Below are 23,234 nucleotides of genomic sequence, written 5' to 3'. Positions count from 1 at the left end.
GTAATCAAATCATTCAACCAGTTTTTGCAGTACACATCACTGGCAACGTGAAGCTAATTTCAGCATCTCACATTTAAAGGCCAACAACAATATATAAAGTCAAAATAAGCATATCCAAAAAAAAGTCAAATAGTAGAAAAAATATCTGCATACTTTTATGCTACCTTTATTCAAAAACTTAAAAATAGCAAAGACCTGCCTGACGAAGTTTTTTGACTGAAACGTTTCTATTTTTTACTTTTTGAATTAAGGTAGTATAACAGTGTGCAGATCTTTTTTTCTACTATTCAATAACAATATTAAACAATCTGTTCAGCTTTTGGATGTTAAAAGAGGACACTCTTGTATTTCAGCCTCATCTGTTGAACCTCTGGGGCAATGAACTGTCATAGTGCAGGCCCTTATGCCTCCGAGAGGCTCCAGGACACTGAAGACCTTCTCCCATTCATCTTTCTCAGGGTCATAGCACTGAATGATATCCACCATACACCTGCTGTTCCAGGAGTAACCACCCACCACGTAGATGCAGCCCTTAAAGACAGCTACACCAACATCACTCTGACCCCTGGGCATTGGAGCCACCACTGTCCACTGGTCATTTGCAGGGCTGTAGAACTCAGAGCTTAGCACATCATCATAGTCATTTGTCCCACGGAAGTGGTTTCCACCCATGACGTAGAGGCGGTCGCCCACGGTGCACATGCAGTGAAGACCACGAAGCTCCATCATGTCTGCTCGCCTGCTCCACACGTCTCTATCGGGGTCATAACACAGCAGCTCTTTCTGGAAAGCATCTCTTGTAATACCACCTGACGGTTTAAAGGATGAATGCAACTTTTTAGAATGAGCTTATTTACTCTTTTGCAGAAACAAACACAAATCAGCAGAAAGAATGTGATTACGAAGTTGGAAGTATAGAACTTTTTCTCATATTAAGGCCACCACTTACACAGAACTCAACAATTCACCAACAAAGTGAGAATCACAGAAGAAGTTCGAAAAAAGTCTGAAAAAGTCCCACCACCATTTCCACCACATGATGTTTTGTGTTTAATAGCATTCTGTGGTGGAAATGACAATGGTGAAAATTATATCGTTTTACTTTTTGAAGGTAAAATGACTGACTGTTCACAGTCTGGATAAGTGTAATTAGCATTTAATGTAAAAGATAATTAAAAGTATAATTTAAGTGTAATATAATTTTATTATAATAAAATGCATAGTATATTTTCTAACTTTTTGCATCATTTGAAATAATGCAAAATATCACAAAATTAAAACATTCTACTCACGTGATTTCCAGCTTGATGTTTTTCACACATCACATATATCATATTTCTAAAGAGTGATTTTTACTGACACTTTTGTATATTTGGTAAAGAAGTTATATTATAAAATATTTTGTGCTGGAAATGATCCCAAAATGCCTCTATATTATTATTTTTATCTTCTCTTCAAATTACCTTATTTTTTATAATGTTTGTTGAAAACCTTGTGATTCTTCAAGAAGGGACATTCTCATGGTTTCACAACAAGCCCGTTTAGGCTGTGGTCTAACCTCAGATGAGTGACCTAGTTGAGCTGTTTCCTGGCTATCTGTTTCATGCGACTCTAATTCTGGGAACTTCGCCATTAGGTGAAGGTTGCAAAGTTGCTAAGAGACCTCCAAAAAGTGTTCTCTTCTCTTTTTTTAAGAGTGACAAAAGAATTCTTGTGCAGTGCATTCATTAGACTCATGCAAAGAATTGTGGTGGATTAAGGCCACATGCTTTGTGAGCCACATTTAATTAGTATACAAAATCTCCTCTCATTATTTAGGACACCACATTAATGCACAACTACAAATAATATAGATTTGCTTTTCACACTGATCTCACATGAAGGTGGATACTCACCTGACACATACATCAGACCTCCATGTACTGTGCCAGCATGTCCATAGTGAGGTTCACTCATCGGTGCAACAAAAGTCCACTCATTCTTGTTCAAGTTGTAGCACTCCACCGAATCTGAACAACAAACAGTTTTCTGTTTTTCCACAGAATTTTAAGACAGGACAGATCATTTTGCACAGAGTAATTGGTAAAACATGTCCTTACCAATCTCCCCAGTGGCATTTCTCCCTCCAACAGCATACAGCTTCCCCTTAAGAGCGCTCAGATGGAAGAACGTCCTCTTCTCATTCAGAGAGGCCACCTGCAACCAGCGGTCAAAGCGAGGATCATACCTATAAGCACTGTCCACAGCTGTCTTACCCTTGGTGTCATAAGTGCTTTGACCTCCAACAATGTAAAGAAAGCCCCCTAGAAGAGCCACTCCGTGCTGGTAACGTGGCACCTCCATAGGTTGGAGGGACCTCCAGGTGCCGCCGTCTTCCTCATCGTACAGCTTGAGCTCTTTGCTGACCACCAGTTGCTGCCTCATCACACCACCCAGAACCACAAGGTGAGTGTAATCAGATCGGATCCGGGTCCGCTCCGTCTGGAGTGAAGGCTGGAGGAATGGAAGCATCTGATAGTTGCTGGCCTCCAGAAGGAGGTTGACACAGGCTGATTCTGATCGCATGAACGTCTCCCCTTCCTCTTTTACTCTGCTCGCTGCTCCTTCTTCAGTCTGATCTTCCTGAGAGATCTGGAGGAGCTCAGCAGGGGACATCAGAGGGAAGCGGATGTGGCGCATCAGAGAGTAAGCAGCAGAACGCCGCTCGCTAGGTTTATGGGACAGCCAGGAGCGGGCGATGCGGTACAGCTCCATTTCAGAGAAACCCTTCAGAGAGTCACTGGAGAGGGCGTACGTTATGCTCGCCTCAGACAACTGCAGGAGATGGCCACTCTGCACCAGTAAGGAGAAGTTCTCACACACAAACATGTGAACGTGTCTTTGGACATCTTCCAGAAGAAGATCTCTGGCAATGCGCTCAACTTCCAAGCAGTTTTCTATAGTGATCTGCCATGTAGAAAACCTGGCTTATTATGTCATGCACAGATAAATAATGAATGCAAAGGAAGAATAAACACAACATCTTACGGATATATACCTCACTGCTGAGTAGCTGGTTGCAGAAGTTGAGAACGGGAAGCACCTGGAGGAAGCTCGCCGCCTCCAGTGTGTCCTGAAGGGTACCGAGACCCAGGCTCAAACGAGATGTGTAGATGAACTCGATGATGTTCTTCAGGCCGACTGTGCTCACGCCATGGAGCTTAATCTCCTTCAGCTCCTGCTCTCTCATGCCACCTGCCACACCAAAAAATTTATCAATGTGGATCAGTGAGAAATAGATTGTAAGAGGAAATACAGAATAAATACATATACACATTGAACAAAATATTACATATATTAACATTTTGGCCCATATTTCAAGTTGATAATTATTTCCATCCATCCATCTTGTTTTAAACTATTTTAAACTTTCAGGCTTGGCTTTCTCAAACGCCATTATCAAGGTTTGTCTACAAACGGTAAATACTGAAATCATTTGATAGATGATTTGATAAATTAAATTTAAGTTTTATTAAATTATTATTGTTTCTAAAACGTATATTTTAATTAAGTACAAATAAAGCAAATATCCTATATTGACCAATAACAAATAAATAATAAAAATATGTCTGATATCGGCCAATAACCAATATGGTATCTACACTGTAAAAAAAAAAAAGTATTTTAACACACAGTTAAAATAGCAAGAGACAAGCTAACACAAGAAGTAAATGGACCAAGATCCCAACTAAACCAAACACTGTCCACCACAATGGTGACTTCACATGAATCAAATATAAACATTTAAACCTCTGATAATTCTCAAAAAGAGCTTCTCTAGATGTCTGACAGAAATAAAGTCACTGAACCTTGTAAGGAGGATCTGGGAACGTCTATATCGGATGTACAGAAGACATAAAAAACCTTTTAAAAAAAGATGTCATTAAAACATTCTGTCTCCTCAGTGGATGTCTTTTCAACGTCTGCAAAGACATAAAAAGACGTCCACTGGGAGTTACTTTGCCCAGTGGATTAGGTTGATGTTAAAATATGCAATATAGTAATTTTCAAATAATAGTTCCTTTAAAAAAAAACAAAAATGTTAAATACATGTGACTTCATGCCACAAGACTGCTAACGTATGAAGGTATAATTAACACTGGATTTATTTAACATGCATTATGTATCATGTGTTGAGTTCAGTGTAAAATGCATGGAGTAAAGAAGTTAATATACAAGACTTGGTACTGTATGTCCTTGTGCTTTGGACACAAACTTTCAATAATAAAAAAAGTTATTTGACCCGTGTTATGGTCTTTTATTTATTTAGACTATTTGAATAATATAAAAAATTGTGTATGCTTATAGATAATAGGCCTTGTGTTCAGTAAACAAAAAATATTTTGTTCTGATATTTTTTAGGTTAACATGACTATTTATGTTGTGACAACTTGCGATATTAAGTTATTATTTTAATTTGGGTGGACTTTAGTCCCCGTTTGTTAAGTTTACTCAAAAAAGCGCTTGCAATAAGTTGCCTTATTTTTTTAAGTTGACACAACTTTTTTTTTTTTACAGTGTATTGTACATCCCGATATTTGTGTGATAATCACAAAAAAGAAAACATGGATAAATAGGAGGATCAGGCTCAACCAGAATCAGCTGATCAACAGCAAACTTACAAAGCATTACATAAAGGTAACACATTTAAACCACAGGGGCATCGCAAAAAAACTGTCAACATTATTCATTAGGTTTGACAACTAAAGTTGCTCCTCCTTGATATAGCAAGACTCACCTGTGAACATGGCCTTGAAGTAGTCACTGGCTGAAGCCATGATGACCCTGTGGACTGGGAAAGTTTCACTGCTGTCACCAGGTACCAGAGTCACATCGCAAAGTGTCTCATCACCGCGAAAACAATCCAACCCCTGGGACATGGCAACATTTGCTGTTAATATATACTATTTGCAGTGAAATACACCATTGTTGCTTTGTAAGTACACTGTATTTTTCTGTTTTAGGCAGTTTGTTTCTTCCTTTTCTTATGTCTTTGGCTTACCTTGAGTATGGCAGCGCCATGCTCTGTGCTGTTGAACACTTGTATTTGTGGCTTAGGAGGGGCAGTGGGCTTTTGAGCCACTGGAGGTTTTGGGGGGGTTACAACCTGTTTTGGCACAGGTTCTGGAGGTTTTGGAGTAGCCTCGGCTGGTCTTGGAGGAGCCACCGCTGGAGGCTTGTCTGTTTGAGGAGGGGGTCGTGGCGGCTCTCTCTGCGATCTGCTTCCTATTCGGGAAAATTTGCGATGCAGTTTTCCTTCCTCTCCACTAATACTTAAATAAAGACATAATAAAAACTTTGACAGTCAAATTACATGAAAGACCTCCTTTCCTCTAATTATGATAAAATAATATTCTATAATAATCATTTAATTAAACATTTAAACAAAAAGTAAACATTTAACTGACAATTTGTACCCTATACTAACAGTTCACTAACCAAATGATATTTTATGTGCTCATAAATATATTTATTTTAGCAGAAAAATAATTTCTGTATCCTGGGTCACACATCATGTTGGCAATATGAGAGGGCATGTTTCTACTAAAAAAACTAAAGCTCTGACATTTATTTGAACTCTTATTTGTATTTTTTCAATAAATCAATGAAGGAAATCTAATAAATAGATAAATAAATATACATACACAATGCAATAACTAAGAATGTCTGAACTTACCCCATGTCTTTTGTCTCTGCTTTTTTTTTTGTCCAAATTTGCTCTTTACAGGATTTCTGAAAATTAGAACAAATGGTGTTTAATCAGTTCTGCAGGAACAATATTTGAATCAATGTGAAAAAGTTTCACTAACAACAAGGTCTGAAAGGGGAAGTTAGCGCTGCCATGTGCAAAGAACACAAAGATGCCGATTAGACAGAAACGGCCTCTTATATATATGGGTGTGTATAGAAAGAGGGAGACTATTTTTTTAGTTAAGTTCACAGAATAATTGGCAGATAAACTTAAGTTGAATACTGAACTTACTGAATATTTTTTTACTACTTAATATTAAGTAACAGTTCTATATTTACCCATCGTCTTCAAAGCACTGGCACACAAATATAAAGTTTCTGAGTGGGATAAAATTCAGGAAAGATGGACTACATTAAATAAGAGGAGCTTACCAAGACGTGGTGCTTTCTCTTGGGGTTTCAGAAGTGTCTTCTCATTTTAGCACAAAGCATCACACTGTGATCACACTCAGTTGATACAAATAGGTATAGGAGTCTGTTTACCACAACCTCATTGACTTCCTGTGTCACTTCTCATTCTCTCTCTCTCATACACACACACACACACACACACCCTTGCATGTTGTTTCAAAACGCTCCATCTTCCTTCTTTTGACATGTTACTCATAATAGGATTCAGTTCAAACCTTTGCTGTTCTCTCAGCTGCATTTGCACTCTGATGTTGTGTTTGATGCTCATGAGGTCAACCCATAGCCAGTGTTAAAAGAGGAAGCCTCATAGCAGATTTGCATGTTTTAAGTATTGCACTAGCAGTACTGATTATATACTGTAAAACAAAGAGTGAAATAACTAATTTGCATTTAAATATGAGATAAATGCATACATTTGTTCCATGTGTTTATTTTAAGAGTGAAAAATCAAGTTAACTTCATGCAAAAAGTAAGAAGTCGACAGACAAAGTGTAGCAAAGAATTGTCAGATAAACACTGATTTAACTCACACCATCATTTATTACTTCTGAGAACCTCATATTGTTTAGTTTTGCCACACTGGATATTTTAATGTTCAATATTTGTTCAATACTAACCTCACTTTGATCCAAAATCTGAAACTTTTCTTAATGCACATTAGTTTGTTGCCTGCTACATAAGACAACTTCAAAACCACTGTCTTGAATGAACTTTCGTGATGTCTTTGTGCATTACTGACTTACTTTATAGATGAAACATAAATTGTAATTATGAGAACTGAAACAATCGAATCCTGGTTGAACAATTTTGCTTTGCTAACACTGTTTACTAGTACTATAAAGCTGCTTTGAAGCAATTTGTATTTTAAAAAGTGCTATATAAATACATTTTACAACTGGAGACTCATCAGGTTCTAAAATAAAATAATTCACTCTCAGTCAAAACAGTGTAGAATTTATGCAGTGCCGTGAATAATGTTAACTGAAATACAAATACTATATTAAAACCATCCATAAACTGTGAACATTTGTAAATATGTCATTCTTGCTCACTGTGATTTAAAGCAACAGTAGTTTCTTGAATAGATTTAGTATTAATAGTGGATAAAGTGGATCTTTGCGGTGCTCTGCTTTCAGTGATAAAGTAGAATTTAATAAAATCCTCTTTGCTGTTCAAAGTCTGGAGAACTGTATGAGGTTCCTGTTGATTTCAGCAACGTTTCGGCAACCTAGTAGAATAAGAGGTGATTTGAATTGAAGAGTTGTCAGACATCAAAATATGACCCATTTTTCTGTTGTGCAACATGTGGCACATTGAATTCTACACAGCAGACTGACCTGACAGTGCCATGGATAAACGAAACTCGTCATGTAGAATCTGTAAGATCTCTCTCACTCCTTCCTCCCCCTGATCAAAACATACTGCATATGAAAATTCTTATCGGCACTAAATGTCAAGTATCTGATTTGTTAATGGAAACTTTAGAACAGGCTTAAATAGATTTTCAAGCATTAGAAACCATAACAATACTGCTTTCCACTCAGTTACCTTGTAAGCAAGGCCCCAGACTGCTGGTCTGCCAATAAACACACATTTGGCTCCCAAGGCTATGGCCTTTAGCACATCATTGCCTGTGCGGATCCCTCCGTCCATGTAGACCTCGACCCGGCCCTGCACTGCATCCACTATCTCAGGCAGACAATCTATCTGTGTGACATGCAAGGTATAACTGTCTGAATGGAGGGAATCACAGCAAAACTACTGAGACTTTGATAGATTGCCTTACCGTTGCAGGCACTCCATCCAGTTGCCGGCCCCCATGATTAGACACAATTATCCCCTGGACGCCATGCTCTACGGCCAGCTCTGCATCCTCTTTTGTAAGGATGCCCTTGATGATTATAGGCAGCCGTGATAGAGACTGGAGCCAGCACACATCCTTCCAGCTGATTGAAGGGTCCAGTGTATTAGCTGGGATCCCATATTCCTCCTGAGTGCCTGCCTGCTCCTGTAGAGGAACCAAAGAGGGATTCATACAGCAACATACACTGCATAACAAGATACTGTTTGTTTAAACTTGTTAAGCTATAGTGTAAGTGTATAGCAAGTTTGAATTCAGCTCAAAACATTTCCCACTACCGCCCTCTGTTATTTTGTGCCCTTCCTGCTTATTTCAAACTTTATGGTGTGAAACCCATGTGATGTGGCTCCCCCTTGTGAGCCAGCAGCCGTGGCCTAATGGTTTGTGTGCTGGACTTGTAACCTGGAGGTTGTGGGTTTAACTCTCAGGTTTGTCAGGAATTGTTGGGAGTGAATGACAAGCGCTCTCTTTCTCCCTCAATACCACAACTGAGGTGAGACCCTTGAGCAAGGCACCAAAACCCCAACTGCTCCCTGGGTGCTGCAGCAACATGGCTGCCCACTGCTCCAGGTGTGTGTGTGTGGGCACTTGGATGGGTTAAATGCAGAGTACAAATTCAGAGTATGGGTCACCATTTTTTGCCATACTTCACTAATTCATATTATAAAGACAACACGATGTTTCCACAACTTATTTAGTTTACTGTACTAACACAAATGGCTAAAATATTAAAATATTGTGAGTTCAATTCAGATGTATTTGTGAATTGCTTTTAATGTGAAATATTTTTCTAAAGCAGTTTAAAGATCTATATATATATAGATCTTTAAACTGCTTTAGAAAAATATTTCACATTAAAAGCAATTCACAAATACATCTGATATGTATTATTGCATTAAACAGACTTAAGTTTCATTAATAAGTTCATAAATAAGTTAAATCAATATTATAAAAAATAAATGTGGTCCCACTTAATATAACGTGGCCTTAACTACTATGTGCTTGTATTTAAATTAATAATTTGGTACAATGCACTGTACATACATGTTTTTAAATTGTATTAATATTTATATTTGTAATTAAATATGTAATTAATTTCTGTAATTAAATTTATAATTACACTGTTGACCCATCCCTTACACCTTGACCCACCCTTAAACCTACCTACACCTCCAAACCTGTCCCTTACCGCACCCATATCCCACCTCAACAGCAGCAAAAGTGTTTTGCAATACAGTATAAACACAATAAGTACATTGTACATTTTTTTTACGTAAGCACATAGTATTTAAGGCCCCTTAATATAAAGTGGGTCCATATTATAATAATTATTGAATTAAACATATGTAATGAATATCTTAAGTTAATGCATTAACTTTGACAGCCCTAATTTTCTCTCAAATGTTCCACAAAACCCTTGCTTTACTGTATTATACATTTAAAAAGTTCATATCTAAAAAAATAAAAAATACCTTACCTGGAACATTCCCTCAAAGTTCTTGACCATCAGGTGAGGTGGAAGCTTAAACTGGTTGCGTATGTCATTGCGCCGTTTGCCAGTGTAGGGCACGTCCACTGTAAGCACCAGAGCTTTGTATCCAAGTGCCTCCACTCTGCGTACAATCTGCGCCGAGAGTTTTCGGTCCCGGTACAAGTAAAGCTGGAACCAACGGTAGCCGTTGGGTGCTGCTGCGGCAATCTCCTCCACTGAACATGTGGAGTATGTGCTGGCTATGTAACAGGTGTTCACTGCCTCAGTGGCTAGGAAATGAAAGAAAAATGGAAAGATAAATTGCAAAAAGTAAAACCAGTAGGTAGTAGCTTCAAACAAGTTTCCATCTAGTGGCCAACGTTTAGGTTAGATTCAAGATTAGATTTAACTTTTGTCATTGCACATGCAAGGTGTAGGGGTGCTGCATAACAAGAAATAATGAAACCAAGTCTCACCTCTAGCAGTGGCCAGTTCTCCCTCATGCCATGCGAGGCAGTGGAAAGCTGTTGGAGCAATTCCCACAGGGAAGCTTATCTCCGTTCCCAGCACAGAGGTCCGAGTGTCATTGAGCGACACATCACGTAAAATCCGCGGCCTCAAGCGGATCCTCAAAGAGATGACATTATTGTATGAGATTAGTTTAGTTAGAGATTACTCATAAGCATGGTCCATAAAATTACAAATAATACAAATACAGAGTGATACAAATTTAACAGCAGCATAGTACCGTTTATAGGCCTGCAAGTTGTCATCTCTGGTGCAACAGTCATCAGCTCCAGCCTCATAATAGTCCCACGTAGCCTTTGAGAGGTGCTGCTTGGCATATTCCTCAAAATCATTCAAACAGACCATAGTCATTTCTACACAGACGCCTTCCTCGCTAAAAACATCAAAATAAATAAATACATCAAAACAAATCATCATTAGTATATATACAAATGACATTAATATAATTTCATCACTGACACAGAATTTGCATTTTTGCACCAATACATAAAGAGAAGTATAAACATCAATATTAGGTTACCATTTAGATTATTCATTTTCTCAGTGTCAATAAATATATAAAATGCAAATAAATCTTTAGCGATGTATCAGTATAAAAATATCTTCTTGATATTTCTCAAGGCATTTTTCATGTTAGTAAATGTGGAATAAAATACGAAAAAAACTGCATTTAAAAATTATTATGGAAACAATTTAACATTTTCGCACAATATTGCAGATTAGTGTTCAAAAACATTAAACAAATTACCTGCTTTCAAACAGAACCGTTACACACCTGTTTTTTCCCTTCAAATTTAGGTTGAATTTTACAATTAAATAGAATTAGATTCAACAACTCTACTTTGGAAACACATACAAGAGGCCTATTTTACCTTTTCTGACGGTTTAGAGAAATTTAGTTCACAGCACAGTGGACTGCTTCGGTGCTTTTAGCCTGCTAACTTTGACTGTCTAAACATTGATTAACATGGAAAACTGAACCAAGAGGAAAGAAACAAAAGTGGGTTGGGATTGACTTTTGAACTCCGTCAATGGCATTTTATTTCATTAATGAGATGATTGCATAGTACAAAAGAGAATGAACTGAAATGTATTTTCACACTATTTGTTAGAAAAATCTATATCTAAAATCTAACTTTTTAATCCAATTTTCATTCACTACCACTTAAAGTTAATAATTAAAGCAGAGCACCAGATCTGTTCTTGTAGTCATCAGAAACTCCTGACCTATGGACTTACTCCAGGACAGTTTTTAAAGGACTGCAGCAACCCAATGTTTACTCATCCATCAATACATCCAAACTATGTAACTCTGAGAGAACCAAAAACAACAACATGCTTTTAAAAATACAAATATTAGAATGAATTAATCACCTATGGTCAACAGCATTATAACGCGCTAACTCAAATATTTGGCTGTAATGGACTGATATGAAACAGCTTTAGTGCAATGTAGTTTTGCTGTAGTATAAATAAATATGAAAAAGCAAAAGAGAGGCATGACCTAGCAAGCTGGGGCTTGGTACTGACCCCTGATGTTTATTGTGTTTGCACTGGAAATGTGCTGATTGGCCATACTGACCATAGAATGATGATCCAACCAACTGCTCTGTCTGACTAACTAGTGAGATAGCAATAGCATCGTCTGTTTAGAATACAATACAATCTGTTCAAATACAATTCTGACAGATGGCTAAAACTGAGTGTTCACTTGAATTTACATACTTTACCTAGTTTGACAATACTGCAGAATGTAAGTGGATTCAATCATTTAATCATATTTATACCATAATACATTATTCCTTCAGGTATATAAGGCATATATATATATGAAAACAGAAAACAGTTCTCTTATTGTATTGTGTTTGTCATAGTATTACTATTTAATTGTATTTCAAATAAATATAGGTTTTGTGAGCATAAAAGACATTTAAAAATCTTTTTTTTTTTAAGAAAAGCAATGTATTACTGCCTAATTTTACATTAAAAAAACTAGGTCAACAAGACGTTACCTAAAAATAAGTATATTAAATCTTCACTATCTTCACTTTTTAAAAAATGCATTGCCTACTCAACCATTTTAATATTATATAAAAAAATTACAGATATGCATGCTTTTGCTCACATCACAAACATTGCAGATAGTAGAGCCTGAACTTCTGCCATTTCTTTTGCTTAAATGACAAACAGTCTTATCACAACAAAAGTTCACATTATTTATATTATATATATACAAACAAATACAGCAGCAAAACAGCAGGGGCCCGTTTCACTAAGGAGGTTCAACCAACTCGAGTTTTCGGTTACAGAACAGCTGAAATGAGTTGGTTTAATCAACTCTAAATTGACTGAATCTGAGTTAAGCGCGTGCAACACAACTATAAAAAGCCTTTATCAATGGAGCGCCGATATTACAATTCACCATAGCAACAGCTCCCGCCAAAAAGCCGTCTGCATACTTCAGACTCAATACAAATGTAATTCTTCAAATGTATAATATCACAGGTGAAAACTGGCAGAACGTTAGATTAATGAACTAATAGCTAATCATTTTATGGTATCTCATGGGCAAAAAAATAAAAATAAAATAATAATATTAATAATAATATTTTAAGTGCAATTTTCTTATTTTACAAATGATCTGCCAATAGAGTAAGAAAAATACGGCAGTGGCTATTTACACTGTGGAATTGACATACTTTCTTAGCGATAGATCCTATTTACAGTAGGCTAAGTGCAAGTAGCTCTAGATGCTATTTACAGAAAAAATGTACAGTGAAAATCGTGATATATTCTATTTACCATTTTATTATTTTTTTTTTATTTGTACTTGGGAAAAAAAAAAGAAAAAAAAAAACACTTAGTAAGAAGGACATTTTTCCAGCGTGCATCAATGAAGAGTTTTAAAAGGGGGGGGGGGGGACCGAAAGAAACTCTGTTTTTACCGAAGAAAACCTGCTCCTGACCAGGTTAGGTTCATAGAGTAAGTTACCATGGTAACTGACTCTGAGTATAAGTTAGCTCTCTTTCAGAAACGTGCTTGACTTACCCTGTTTTCTCGAGTTTCCCTCATATCAGGGTAAACATACTCAGTGTTTTTACTTAACCTCCTTTGTGAAACGGGCCCCAGGTCTCAATGACTCTGTTTCAATCAAAGTGCATAGTGCTGCAGTCACACATCACATGGTTTTCTCACAAATGGCCTTTTTTAATTTTTTTTATTCCTTATCAAACCATCTCCCCATAGTTGGTTTGCCCCACATAAAGCTTTTGGTTTTGGCATCAGCATCTTGATTAGGTATTTCCGGCAGATGTGTGCTCAATAATATAGCTCATGTTGCTAGTCACTTACCCACTAGAGCTCAATATGTTCATATTTTTACGACACTCCAGGTCTGCATATGTATGACGTTCACAGTCTAGAAAGAAGCACGTAACAACATTAGATCACTTCTTTCTTTGAAAGGTCACTTTTACTTTTCTTTTATGACCCTACATCTTTTTTTTCTACATGTTTTCATAATATATGTCAGACAACACAGACCTCTAGAACAAATGAACACTAGATGGCGATGGTAAGAAATACAGACTTTTTTTGAAAGATTTCTTTGCAAATATAAGATTTTTTGCGTATATAAAGATAAAAGCTTGACTTGATCATTAAATCTTAAAATAACTGTTGTGATGATAAACAAAATTATTACTTAACAAATGGATTGCCCAAAAAAGGTTTACATGAGATAAATAAAAAGTATTAGTGTTGCAGTAAAAGTTGTTATAAGATCAACTTAAGCGATTGTGGCTTTCAGTCATGTGACAGCTGTCGTCACACACCTTGTAGCTGCTGTCACTCATATTTTAAAACATGTTTATGAAGGGCATGCAGTAACAAAAAACATTTTTTATTTTTTATTTTTTGCACAAAATGTATCTCACTGGAGGAATCCATGTCTAAGACAGGATTTAATACATAAAATACTCTACATTATTTGTAAAAAAAAAAAAAAAAAAAAACAAACAAACGAAACATCAACAAAAACAAAAACAAACTTGTTTTTTTATTATTTTTTAAAATAAAACAAATGTTTGGATTTTTTTGTACCCAAGTAATTCTTTGTAATCACTTTTCCTAAGAAGTCATTTGTACCCTTCCTGTGTGTACAGTATGTGTAGTTGCTGCATGTCTTACCTTGTCGCTAAATCCTTTGATTTGCTCCTGAGATCTGTACTGTGTTTCCCTGCCACATGTGTTCAGCTAGGACTGTACAACAGGGGCCCGGCGGCCCCTCTGCCCTGGCTGCCCCCCCGCCCCCTCTCTCTCTCTCACACACACACACACACACACACACACACACACAATCACACACATACAGGCAGATGTCTGGTTTACTATCCTTGTGGGGACTCTCCATAGGCTCCATAATGGCTTTTATACTGTACAAACCATATATTCTATCACACTACACCAACCCTACACATAAACCCCTGCATTTTTACATTAAAAAAAAATAAATAAAAATAAAATAAAATAAAATAAAATAAAATAAAATAAAATCCTGTATGATTTATAAGCTGGTTTGCCCATGGGATCCTCAATTCAGGTTCCTATGGTGACACAGGTCCCCATGAGTCGGTGTGTATTCAGGTTTAAGTTCCCACCGGGATAGAAAAGCACATACAGAGTCACTCACCCATTCACACGGTCACTAAGCCCTACAGTCAGCACTTGCCCAGTCCACGCATTGTACAAGAGTGAAAAAGAGGCCAGAAGCAACTTTTTGTTTCAATTGTATGCTTAGAGTGAGGGTTACTGGCCTGACATCAATGTGTTTGTTCTGCTTCTCTTTGGTCCAGTTTTGCAATATTTTCCAAATCTAATGTTCAAATAAATACTATGTATGTATTCTATGAATATTGTTGGCTCTGTGACAAATTGCTTATGTGTTAAATTTTTAAGTCTTTTTGGATAAATACTTATTTTGGTCTATGCATTATTTTAGTTATTGTGAGTACAGTTTTACAGTGATCAGGATTTAATGTCAGATCACCCTAATCTTTATTAGAAGCAGTTCAAGACAGCTAAGATGCAAGCAGGTGAGTCTTTCTGTTTTACAGGTACTGGCTGGTGTGGCTGAAGACTGGGGGTGAAGAAAGGCTGCACACAGGTAAGTATCCAAGGTGAGAAGGGTAAGTCTTTCAGTTTGTACTTAGGTAAGACATAACAATCCTAGAAACGAGACCAGGAAACAAATGAGTGTTTGGTGCTTGCTTATATAGGGAAACTGATGAGGTTGATGGCAAAGAGCTGTGAAGATTAAGCTGAGTCTGCAGGTGATGGCCACAGAGGATTATGGGAAATGTAGTGTTTTGTGGTCACAGGCCTGGTTAATGGAGATTGTGACAGAGACTTTATTTTTTTTGAAGAATATAAGATTAATATAATAAACAATTATTTTAAAGCGTTTAATGTTAAACTTACGTGATGTATAACTGTTCACTTTAGAGTTTTTTTTTTCATGGACCCCTGCTGTGAAGGTACTGCAGGGAGCCCATTGAGAGTAAGGATTTTGTATGGTTTTTGAAAAAAGTTTCCTATATGCTACCAGAAGCTGCATTTATTCAATAAATATACAGTAAAAACTGTAATACCTTGAAATATTATTGCAATTTAAATTAATATTTTCTATTTTAAAATGCACGTTAATCACACGTTATTAATGTTATTAGGCTATTTAAAAATATTTCTTATCATTATTAATGTTATAAACAGTTGAGCTACTTTATATTTTGTTTACTGTACTTTTTCATGATTCTATGATGACTAGAAAGTTCAAAATAACAGCATTTATTTGAAATAATATTTTTGTAACATTAGAAATGTCTTTATTTGTCACTTTTGATCAATTTAACGCACCCCTGATAAATAAAATGTTTAATTTATCGGTTTGTTTGTTTTTAAACACAATATATTAAAATGTGCTTCAAAAAGGACTAGCTTTTTGTAGAAGGGGTCCCTGTTCATGTTGAAAGCCCACACGTTAGAGGACAGCATCAGTGTCTGAACTCGAACGAAACAAGACTCCACTCAACGCCATTCATGCCACGCTTGTCAAGGCGAGACTGGGACTCAGTTGCAGGTGCTCAAAAAGGTCAGTTTATTAGATTGGTTTTAAATTTCAAAGGACAAAAAAATAAAAAATAAAAAAAAGTTAACAAAAAAACTATCCAGGAACAGGGCAGTCTGGAGCAGATCCAAGGAGCCTCCTGGACGAATTCCACTTGGAAATCCGCTGATGCAATGCCCGGATAAGCTGACAGGGTGGCGGGGGGCGCTGTTGAGGCGGGGAACTGGTGGCGCGCTGCGGCGCGGCGAAGAAGAAGAGTGACGGCGATCGGTGATCGCTAGCACAGAAGGCTGGAGAGTAGCGCTGCCTGAAAGCAGGGGGAAGAGGGAAAAAACAACAAACTAGAGAATGAAAACAAAACGGGCACGATCTCTGTGCAGGCTAAACAGGAGATGTGGACAAAACTGAGACATGGACGAGAACACGACGATCTGACAACAGACAGCACACATGAAGAGACTAAATAGAGAAGGAGTGATTATCATGATGCAGAGCAGGTGATGGTGACCAATAACAAGATAATAATGAAGCAAGAGGGCGGAGACGGGCACCACGGTAACACAGAAGCACATGGTAAGTGTAAACAACCACACACACTATTGAAAAACAGACAGATCAGCCCGGGGACGTGACATTACCCCCCTCCCCAGGAGCGCCCCCTGGCGCTCCAGGGAAGGAACCACCACGCTGCCGGTTGAAGTCCTCGATCAGCGACCGATCCAGAATATCCCGAGCCGGGACCCAACTCCTCTCATCCGGACCATATCCCTCCCAGTCCACCAGATACTAAAATCCCCGACCTCGACGTCTGACATCCAGCAACCTCCTGACAGTGAAGGCTGGGGAACCATCCACTAGACGGGGAGGGGGGGGGGGGGGGGGGGGGGGGGTTAGTAGCAGATGGGTTAAGGCGAGAATGAAACACAGGCTTGACCCGAGAAACATGAAAGACTGGGTGTACCCGACCAAGTATGGGAGGTAACGTGAGCTTTACCACCACCGGACTCAATACCTTGGTGATCTGATATGGCCCCATGAACCTGGGGGCTAACTTGCGAGAAGCCACCCGGAGAGGAAGGTCCTTGGTTGACAGCCATACTCTCTGACCACATAAGTAACGGGGAGCAGGAGTACGGTGATGGTCAGCCGCTGCTTTGGTTCGTCTGGAAACCCGAGCCAAGGTTTCCTCAGCCCTCCTCCAGGTGCGGCGACACCTGCGGACGAAGGCTAAGGCAGACGGAACAGCAGCATCGGGCTCCTGTGAGGGGAACATAGGAGGTTGAAAACCAATGGAGCACTGAAATGGAGACATACCTGTGGCCGCCGCTGGCAAGGAGTTATGGGCATATTCAATCCAGGATAACTGTTGGCTCCAGGAACTCGGATTATGGGACGTCAGGCAGCGGAGAGCTTGTTCCAGAACCTGGTTTGCCCGCTCGGACTGCCCATTGGTCTGAGGGTGAAAACCTGACGACAGACTCGTAGAGGCCCCGATCTGTCGACAGAACTCCTTCCAGAACCGGGAGACAAACTGTGGCCCTCTATCAGAAACCACGTCTACCGGAAGGCCATGAATCCGGAAGATGTGGTCAACCACCACTTGAGCTGTCTCCTTAGCTGAAGGCAGTTTGGGAAGGGGGATGAAATGGGCTGCTTTAGAAAAGCGATCAACCACCGTCAATACTACGGTGTTACTCCTCGATGGTGGAAGACCAGTGACAAAGTCAAGGGCTATGTGTGACCAGGGGCGGGAGGGGATGGGTAATGGGTGTAGCAGACCAACAGGAGGCTGATTCGAACTCTTGTTCTGTGCGCAAATTGGGCAGGCAAACACAAACTGCCTGACGTCCTGGGCCATGGATGGCCACCAAAATCGCTGGCGGATAGCAGCCAGAGATCTCCGAACCCCAGGATGACAGACTAACTTGGATGAATGCCCCCACCGGAGGACTTCAGGGCGTAGCACAGCTGGCACGAAGAGCCTACCCTCCGGGCACCTCCTTGGTACCTCTCTCTCTCGTATGGCTTCCAGCACTCTCCTCTCCACGTCCCAGGAGAGGGACCCCACCACAATTTCTTTAGGGACAATGGTTTCAGTTGATGAACCGGTTCTCTTAATATCACTGTAAAGACGGGAGAGGGCATCAGGTTTTACATTCTTGGAGCCTGGGCGATACGAGAGAGAGAAGTTGAACCGGCCAAAGAAGAGTGCCCATCGAGCCTGGAGTGAACTCACCCTCTCGGCCGAACGGACGTATTCCAAATTCTTATGGTCCGTCCAAACCAAGAAGGGCTGCGCTGACCCCTCCAACCAGTGACGCCACTCACCCAAGGCCAGTCTGACCGCCAACAGCTCCCGGTTCCCTTCGTCATAATTCCATTCTGCTGGGCTCAGGCGGTGAGAGTAGTAGGCACAGGGATGTACCTTCCCATCTCTAGGGGATCTCTGAGAAAGGACCGCACCTACTCCAATCTCAGAAGCATCCACCTCCACATTAAACTGACATTCAGGGTCTGGAAATGAAAGAACAGGAGCAGAAATGAATCGGGACTTCAGGTCATTAAAGGCCTCCTGAGCCTTCAAATTCCACCTAAACAGTACCTTAGTGGAGGTAAGAGCTGTCAAGGGTGCAGCAACCTGACTAAAGTTTCTGATGAAGCGCCTGTAGAAGTTGGCAAATCCCAGAAACCGCTGCAGTGCCTTGCGTGAGTCTGGAGGTGGCCACTCGGCTACGACCCTTACCCCTAGCGGGATCGGCTTTGATTCCCTCCACCGAAATGATATAGCCCAGGAAGGGAACTGACTTGGAGTGGAAAACGCACTTCTCCGCTTTAACATATAGCTGGTTCTCCAGCAGCCGTTGTAGCACCTGGCGCACGTGTTGGGTGTGTACCTGAAGTGAAGGAGAAAAAATGAGAATGTCATCAAGGTACACAAAGACATGGGGCATTTGTCAGGCCAAAGGGTAGCACCCGGTACTCATAATGTCCCGAAGGAGTGTTGAATGCTGTCTTCCACTCATCCCCCTCTCGAATCTGAAGCAGGTGATAAGCATTACGGAGGTCCAACTTACTGAAGACCTTGGCTCCCTGCAAGAGTTCAAAGGCAGACGACATTAAGGGCAGGGGGTACCTATTCTTAATGGTAATGTCATTCAAACCTCTGTAATCAATACAAGGGCGCAAGGAGCCATCCTTCTTTTTAACAAAGAAAAATCCTGCGCCAGCAGGAGACGAGGAGGGACGGATGAGACCGGCATCAAGGGACTCACGAATATATTTGTCCATAGCCTCTCTTTCTGGACCAGACAGGGAATATAATCGACCCCTGGGCGGAGAAGTGCCTGGGAGGAGATTGATGGCACAATCATAAGGCCGGTGAGGAGGCAGGGACACAGCCCGGGACTTGCTGAAGACCTGCCGCAGATCGCAGTACTCCTCCGGCACCCCGGACAGATCAGCATCATCCACCTGCACAACAGGAAACACAGCACAAGGAAAAGAGGCAGAACCCAAACAAGACTCAAGACAAGACTGCTTCCAAGACAAAACTGAGTTTCTGGCCCAATCCACATGAGGGCCGTGCTGCACCAACCACGGGTGTCCCAGAACCACGGGAGCACTCAGGGAGTCAAGAAGGTACAGCTCGGTTATCTCATGGTGATTGCCAGAAACGATAAGACTTACAGGAGGGGTGAGGTGAGTGATGGTGGTGATAGGGGAATCATCAAGAGACCGAACAGAGATAGGAGTAGAGAGGGGAATGGCAGGAATTCCCCACTGCTTGGCCAGTGCCGTGTCCATGAAACTGCCACCAGCCCCAGAATCCACCAGGGCCGAACAGGAGTGAGTAGAACCTCCGAACTGGACACCCACGGGAAGTAGTGTGCGGGAAGAGTGGGGGAAATTAAGAGGAGATGTGGCCACCAGGATCCCCCTGGTTACTGATGGGCCCTGGCTTTTAGCGGGCATTTCCCGACGAAGTGTCCGGCCCTCCCACAGTAGAGACATAAGCCCCGGGTGAGTCTCTCTTGCTTCTGCTGGGGAGTGAGACGCAGACGTCCCACCTGCATAGGTTCAGGGTCAGCAGGAGATGGCAGAGGCAGGACCGGGGTGGATTCGCTGGTCATTTCTCCCACCCTCCAAGAAGTACGCAAACTTGCAATCTTGTCTTGGATCTCCTCGTCAAGACCAGCATGGAACACAGCTCTGCAAGACCCCTCATTCCAGTCACAGGCCGCTGCTAAGGTCTTGAATTCAATGGCAAACTCAGTCACTGAACGGCCTCCTTGCCGTAGCCATGCCAGCTGGGCTGCCGCCTCATCACCCCGAGCAGAACGATCAAATAATTTGACCATCTCCTGTCGAAAGGACTCAAAAGAAGCACAAAAGGGAGCCCGGGCCTCCCATACTGAAGTTCCCCAGTCACGGGCCCTGCCTGTGAGGAGGGTCAAAACATAAGCCACCTTAGTCTCTTCCTGGGCATACCGGCGGGGCTGGAGGGCGAAGACTAGGGAGCACTGAGACAGGAAGGCTCTGCAAGAGTTATGGTTCCCATCATAGGGAGGTGGGTTTTTGGCATGAGGCTCAGGGTCATGACGGGTAGAGAAAAGGCTAGTGGGGTCCTCCGATCTGGCAGATGTCTGTCTGCGAAGTTCCTGGAGCTGGGCAGTCACCTCCGACAACTTGGCATTAAGGAACTCAACCTCCCGGGACGTGGATGTTAACTGGGAGGCATGCTGGCCCAAGAGAATGCCCTGCTGGGTGACAGCTGATCTGAGGGGATCTGCACCTGCCGAGTCCATGGTGGTCAGATCGTTCTGTCAAGGCGAGACTGGGACTCAGTTGCAGGTGCTCAAAAAGGTCAGTTTATTAGATTGGTTTTAAATTTCAAAGGGCAAAAAATTAAAAATAAAAAAGTTAACAAAAAACTATCCAGGAACAGGGCAGTCTGGAGCAGATCCAAGGAGCCTCCTGGACGAATTCCACTTGGAAATCCACTGATGCAATGCCCGGATAAGCTGACAGGGAGGCGGGGAACTGGTGGCCCGCTGCGGCGCGGCGAAGAAGAAGAGTGACGGCGATCGGTGATCGCTAGCACGGAAGGCTGGAGAGTAGCGCTGCCTGAAAGCAGGGGGAAGAGGGAAAAAACAACAAACTAGAGAATGAAAACAAAACGGGCACGATCTCTGTGCAGGCTAAACAGGAGATGTGGACAAAACTGAGACATGGACGAGAACACGACGATCTGACAACAGACAGCACACATGAGGAGACTTAATAGAGAAGGAGTGATTATCATGATGCAGAGCAGGTGATGGTGACCAATAACAAGATAATAATGAAGCAAGAGGGCGGAGACGGGCACCACGGTGACACAGAAGCACATGGTAAGTGTAAACAACCACACACACTATTGAAAAACAGACAGATCAGCCCGGGGACGTGACAACGCTTGTGCTAAAGCTAAATCAGATTCTGCCTCTATTTCATTATCTGTATATTCCATTTACTTAATTTAAATCTAATTACAATATTCAAACACATATTTCTGTGAGTGTGCATTTTTATTTGGTTTGAAGTCAGTTTTGAGGGCCATGCTGGGTGCTTTGAAGGCAACTTTTGAGCAGCAGAGAGGTGCTGACGGACCTGCTTTTACTGAGGTGTTAACATTGATATGGCTCTGATGTTATCTTTCTATCTCTCTTTCTTCTTGATTTCTCTACCCTCGTCAAACACATAACCTCTGAGTCATCTCAGTTCTCTTAAATTTGAAGTGAGGTTTGGGAAAACCTTTTGACATGTTTCTGCTGCTGCTGCTGTCTGTGGCCTTGTGCCACAACATCATCAGTCCACAACATATGTGTCAGATTGAGCAGAGAGTTCTCCTGCCCTGCTCACACTCTTTTGTACCTCAGTGCTTGCCTTTTCAAGCTCTCTTTCCATCTCTCTCTAGGTCTAGCAGTGGAGTTCAGTTCGCAAAGCTAATGTTTTTTTTCTTCTCTGTCCTTTCATTCCACATCTTTGTGAATCAAAACAGCGCCTCTACTGCTCGTCACAATACAGTCTGAAGATCAAAAACACCACCCTCTGTCTGTCAAACACAGTTTGAGTTCATCACACGTGGATCTTCACCAAATTGTCAGATGCTTTTGTTATACTCTCAGAAAAAAAGTATGTAGAAGAATAGACAATATCCTGTCAAAAATGTACCATTGTCTTTTCCATCAAGTTTACATATATTTCTTTGAAACCTACAGCACACTGTAAATTTTTTTTTGTAATTTTAGAAATGTTAACGTAAAAACATGTTAATTGGTAAATGGTGAATTGTCTTCTAATAAACTGTAATAAATCTAATGGTACATTTAAAATACTGTAAAATTTACAGTTTTTAAGTGAAAAGGAACAAGTACTCTTACAATTTCCAGCAAAAAAAAAATAAAAAAATGTAATTGACATTTCCAAAATTCCCTGATACACTTCAAATGTAATGTTTTTTTTTCATTTAAATATGATTCTTCTTTTTTATATATCAGTTATGTACATTAGGAATTAATGCTACAGCTAATATTGTTAAATTCATGTTTCTTGTGGAAAAGCTATTCGTGATGAAATTTGATTAAGCAGCTTTGTCTTTCCCACTTGTGTTTTATGGTGGTGCATTATAAAGGCAAAAAAACTGATTTTAGTATTTCAATGTTATTTCACAGATATTTATTTATTTATTTATTATTATTATTTATTTTACAGTGTGCAATACAAAATTCTAAATATGGCTAAAACACCTGTGGAAAAAACAACTGTACACTGGACAGTATTTTTACAGACTTTTCCTAGTGTTTCAATCTCTGAATTAAGCATTTACTCTAGCAATAGAATCATTTTACTGTATGAGACTGTTTTGAATTGACCAAACCTCACTCTCTGAGAATTCATCATAGGATGTGGGACCAAACTCGCTGATAAAACCCCCTCCTATTTCTCTTAATTTGTCAATGTCATCCTCTGTCACACTAAAGTCATTATTTCTCTGAATTTTACTGTC

At 40.3% G+C, this 23,234-nt stretch overlaps 2 protein-coding genes across 5 annotated transcripts; both read right to left on the bottom strand.

The window, feature by feature from the left end:
• Nucleotides 1–205: 205 nt before the first annotated feature.
• Nucleotides 206–6,576, bottom strand: LOC132152826 (kelch-like protein 9). 3 transcript variants are annotated; one of them, XM_059561734.1, is made up of 8 exons: nt 6,163–6,576; nt 5,717–5,772; nt 5,042–5,306; nt 4,778–4,910; nt 3,038–3,234; nt 2,100–2,946; nt 1,896–2,009; nt 206–809 (listed from the first exon to the last, which is right to left on the bottom strand). In XM_059561734.1, the coding sequence occupies exons 2-8, from the start codon at nt 5,719–5,721 to the stop codon at nt 313–315; spliced, it is 2,058 nt and encodes a 685-aa protein (XP_059417717.1). In that variant the 5' UTR covers nt 5,722–5,772; nt 6,163–6,576; the 3' UTR covers nt 206–312. The 3 variants fall into 3 exon arrangements, with proteins under 3 accessions (XP_059417717.1, XP_059417716.1, XP_059417715.1); XM_059561733.1 differs by having other exon boundaries at nt 207–809; nt 5,042–5,312; XM_059561732.1 differs by having other exon boundaries at nt 207–809; nt 5,042–5,312; nt 5,717–6,576.
• Nucleotides 6,577–6,721: 145 nt separating this feature from the next.
• LOC132152827 (2-Hydroxyacid oxidase 2-like) lies at nt 6,722–13,468 on the bottom strand. Of its 2 annotated transcripts, none has more exons than XM_059561735.1 (8): nt 13,414–13,468; nt 10,282–10,434; nt 10,010–10,161; nt 9,540–9,823; nt 7,988–8,209; nt 7,750–7,908; nt 7,539–7,608; nt 6,722–7,429 (listed from the first exon to the last, which is right to left on the bottom strand). In XM_059561735.1, the coding sequence occupies exons 1-8, from the start codon at nt 13,434–13,436 to the stop codon at nt 7,374–7,376; spliced, it is 1,119 nt and encodes a 372-aa protein (XP_059417718.1). In that variant the 5' UTR covers nt 13,437–13,468; the 3' UTR covers nt 6,722–7,373. The 2 variants fall into 2 exon arrangements, with proteins under 2 accessions (XP_059417718.1, XP_059417719.1); XM_059561736.1 differs by lacking the exon at nt 13,414–13,468 and adding an exon at nt 10,934–11,078.
• Between the last annotated feature and the right edge of the window lie 9,766 nt (nt 13,469–23,234).

The sequence above is a fragment of the Carassius carassius genome, chromosome 11, assembly GCF_963082965.1.
Source record: "Carassius carassius chromosome 11, fCarCar2.1, whole genome shotgun sequence".
In the NCBI taxonomy this organism is placed as follows: domain Eukaryota; kingdom Metazoa; phylum Chordata; class Actinopteri; order Cypriniformes; family Cyprinidae; genus Carassius; species Carassius carassius.
Note: the sequence above shows the minus strand (reverse complement) of the source record. Positions and strands in the feature narration are given on the sequence as shown.

What these genes read in the sequence shown, in the direction of transcription:
- LOC132152826 (XM_059561732.1), bottom strand. An exon ending in ATGGCGCTGCCATACTCAAG is followed by an intron (nt 4,911 to 5,041) that starts GTAAGCCAAAGA and finishes GCCATGTCCCAG; the next exon opens with GGGTTGGATTGTTTTCGCGG. An exon ending in AAATGCCACTGGGGAGATTG is followed by an intron (nt 2,010 to 2,099) that starts GTAAGGACATGT and finishes TTTGTTGTTCAG; the next exon opens with ATTCGGTGGAGTGCTACAAC.
- LOC132152827 (XM_059561735.1), bottom strand. Translation starts at nt 13,436, where the DNA reads ATGAACATATTGAGCTCTAGTGG. An exon ending in AACATATTGAGCTCTAGTGG is followed by an intron (nt 10,435 to 13,413) that starts GTAAGTGACTAG and finishes TGATGTTTTTAG; the next exon opens with CGAGGAAGGCGTCTGTGTAG. An exon ending in ACTTTGAGGGAATGTTCCAG is followed by an intron (nt 8,210 to 9,539) that starts GTAAGGTATTTT and finishes GTTCCTCTACAG; the next exon opens with GAGCAGGCAGGCACTCAGGA.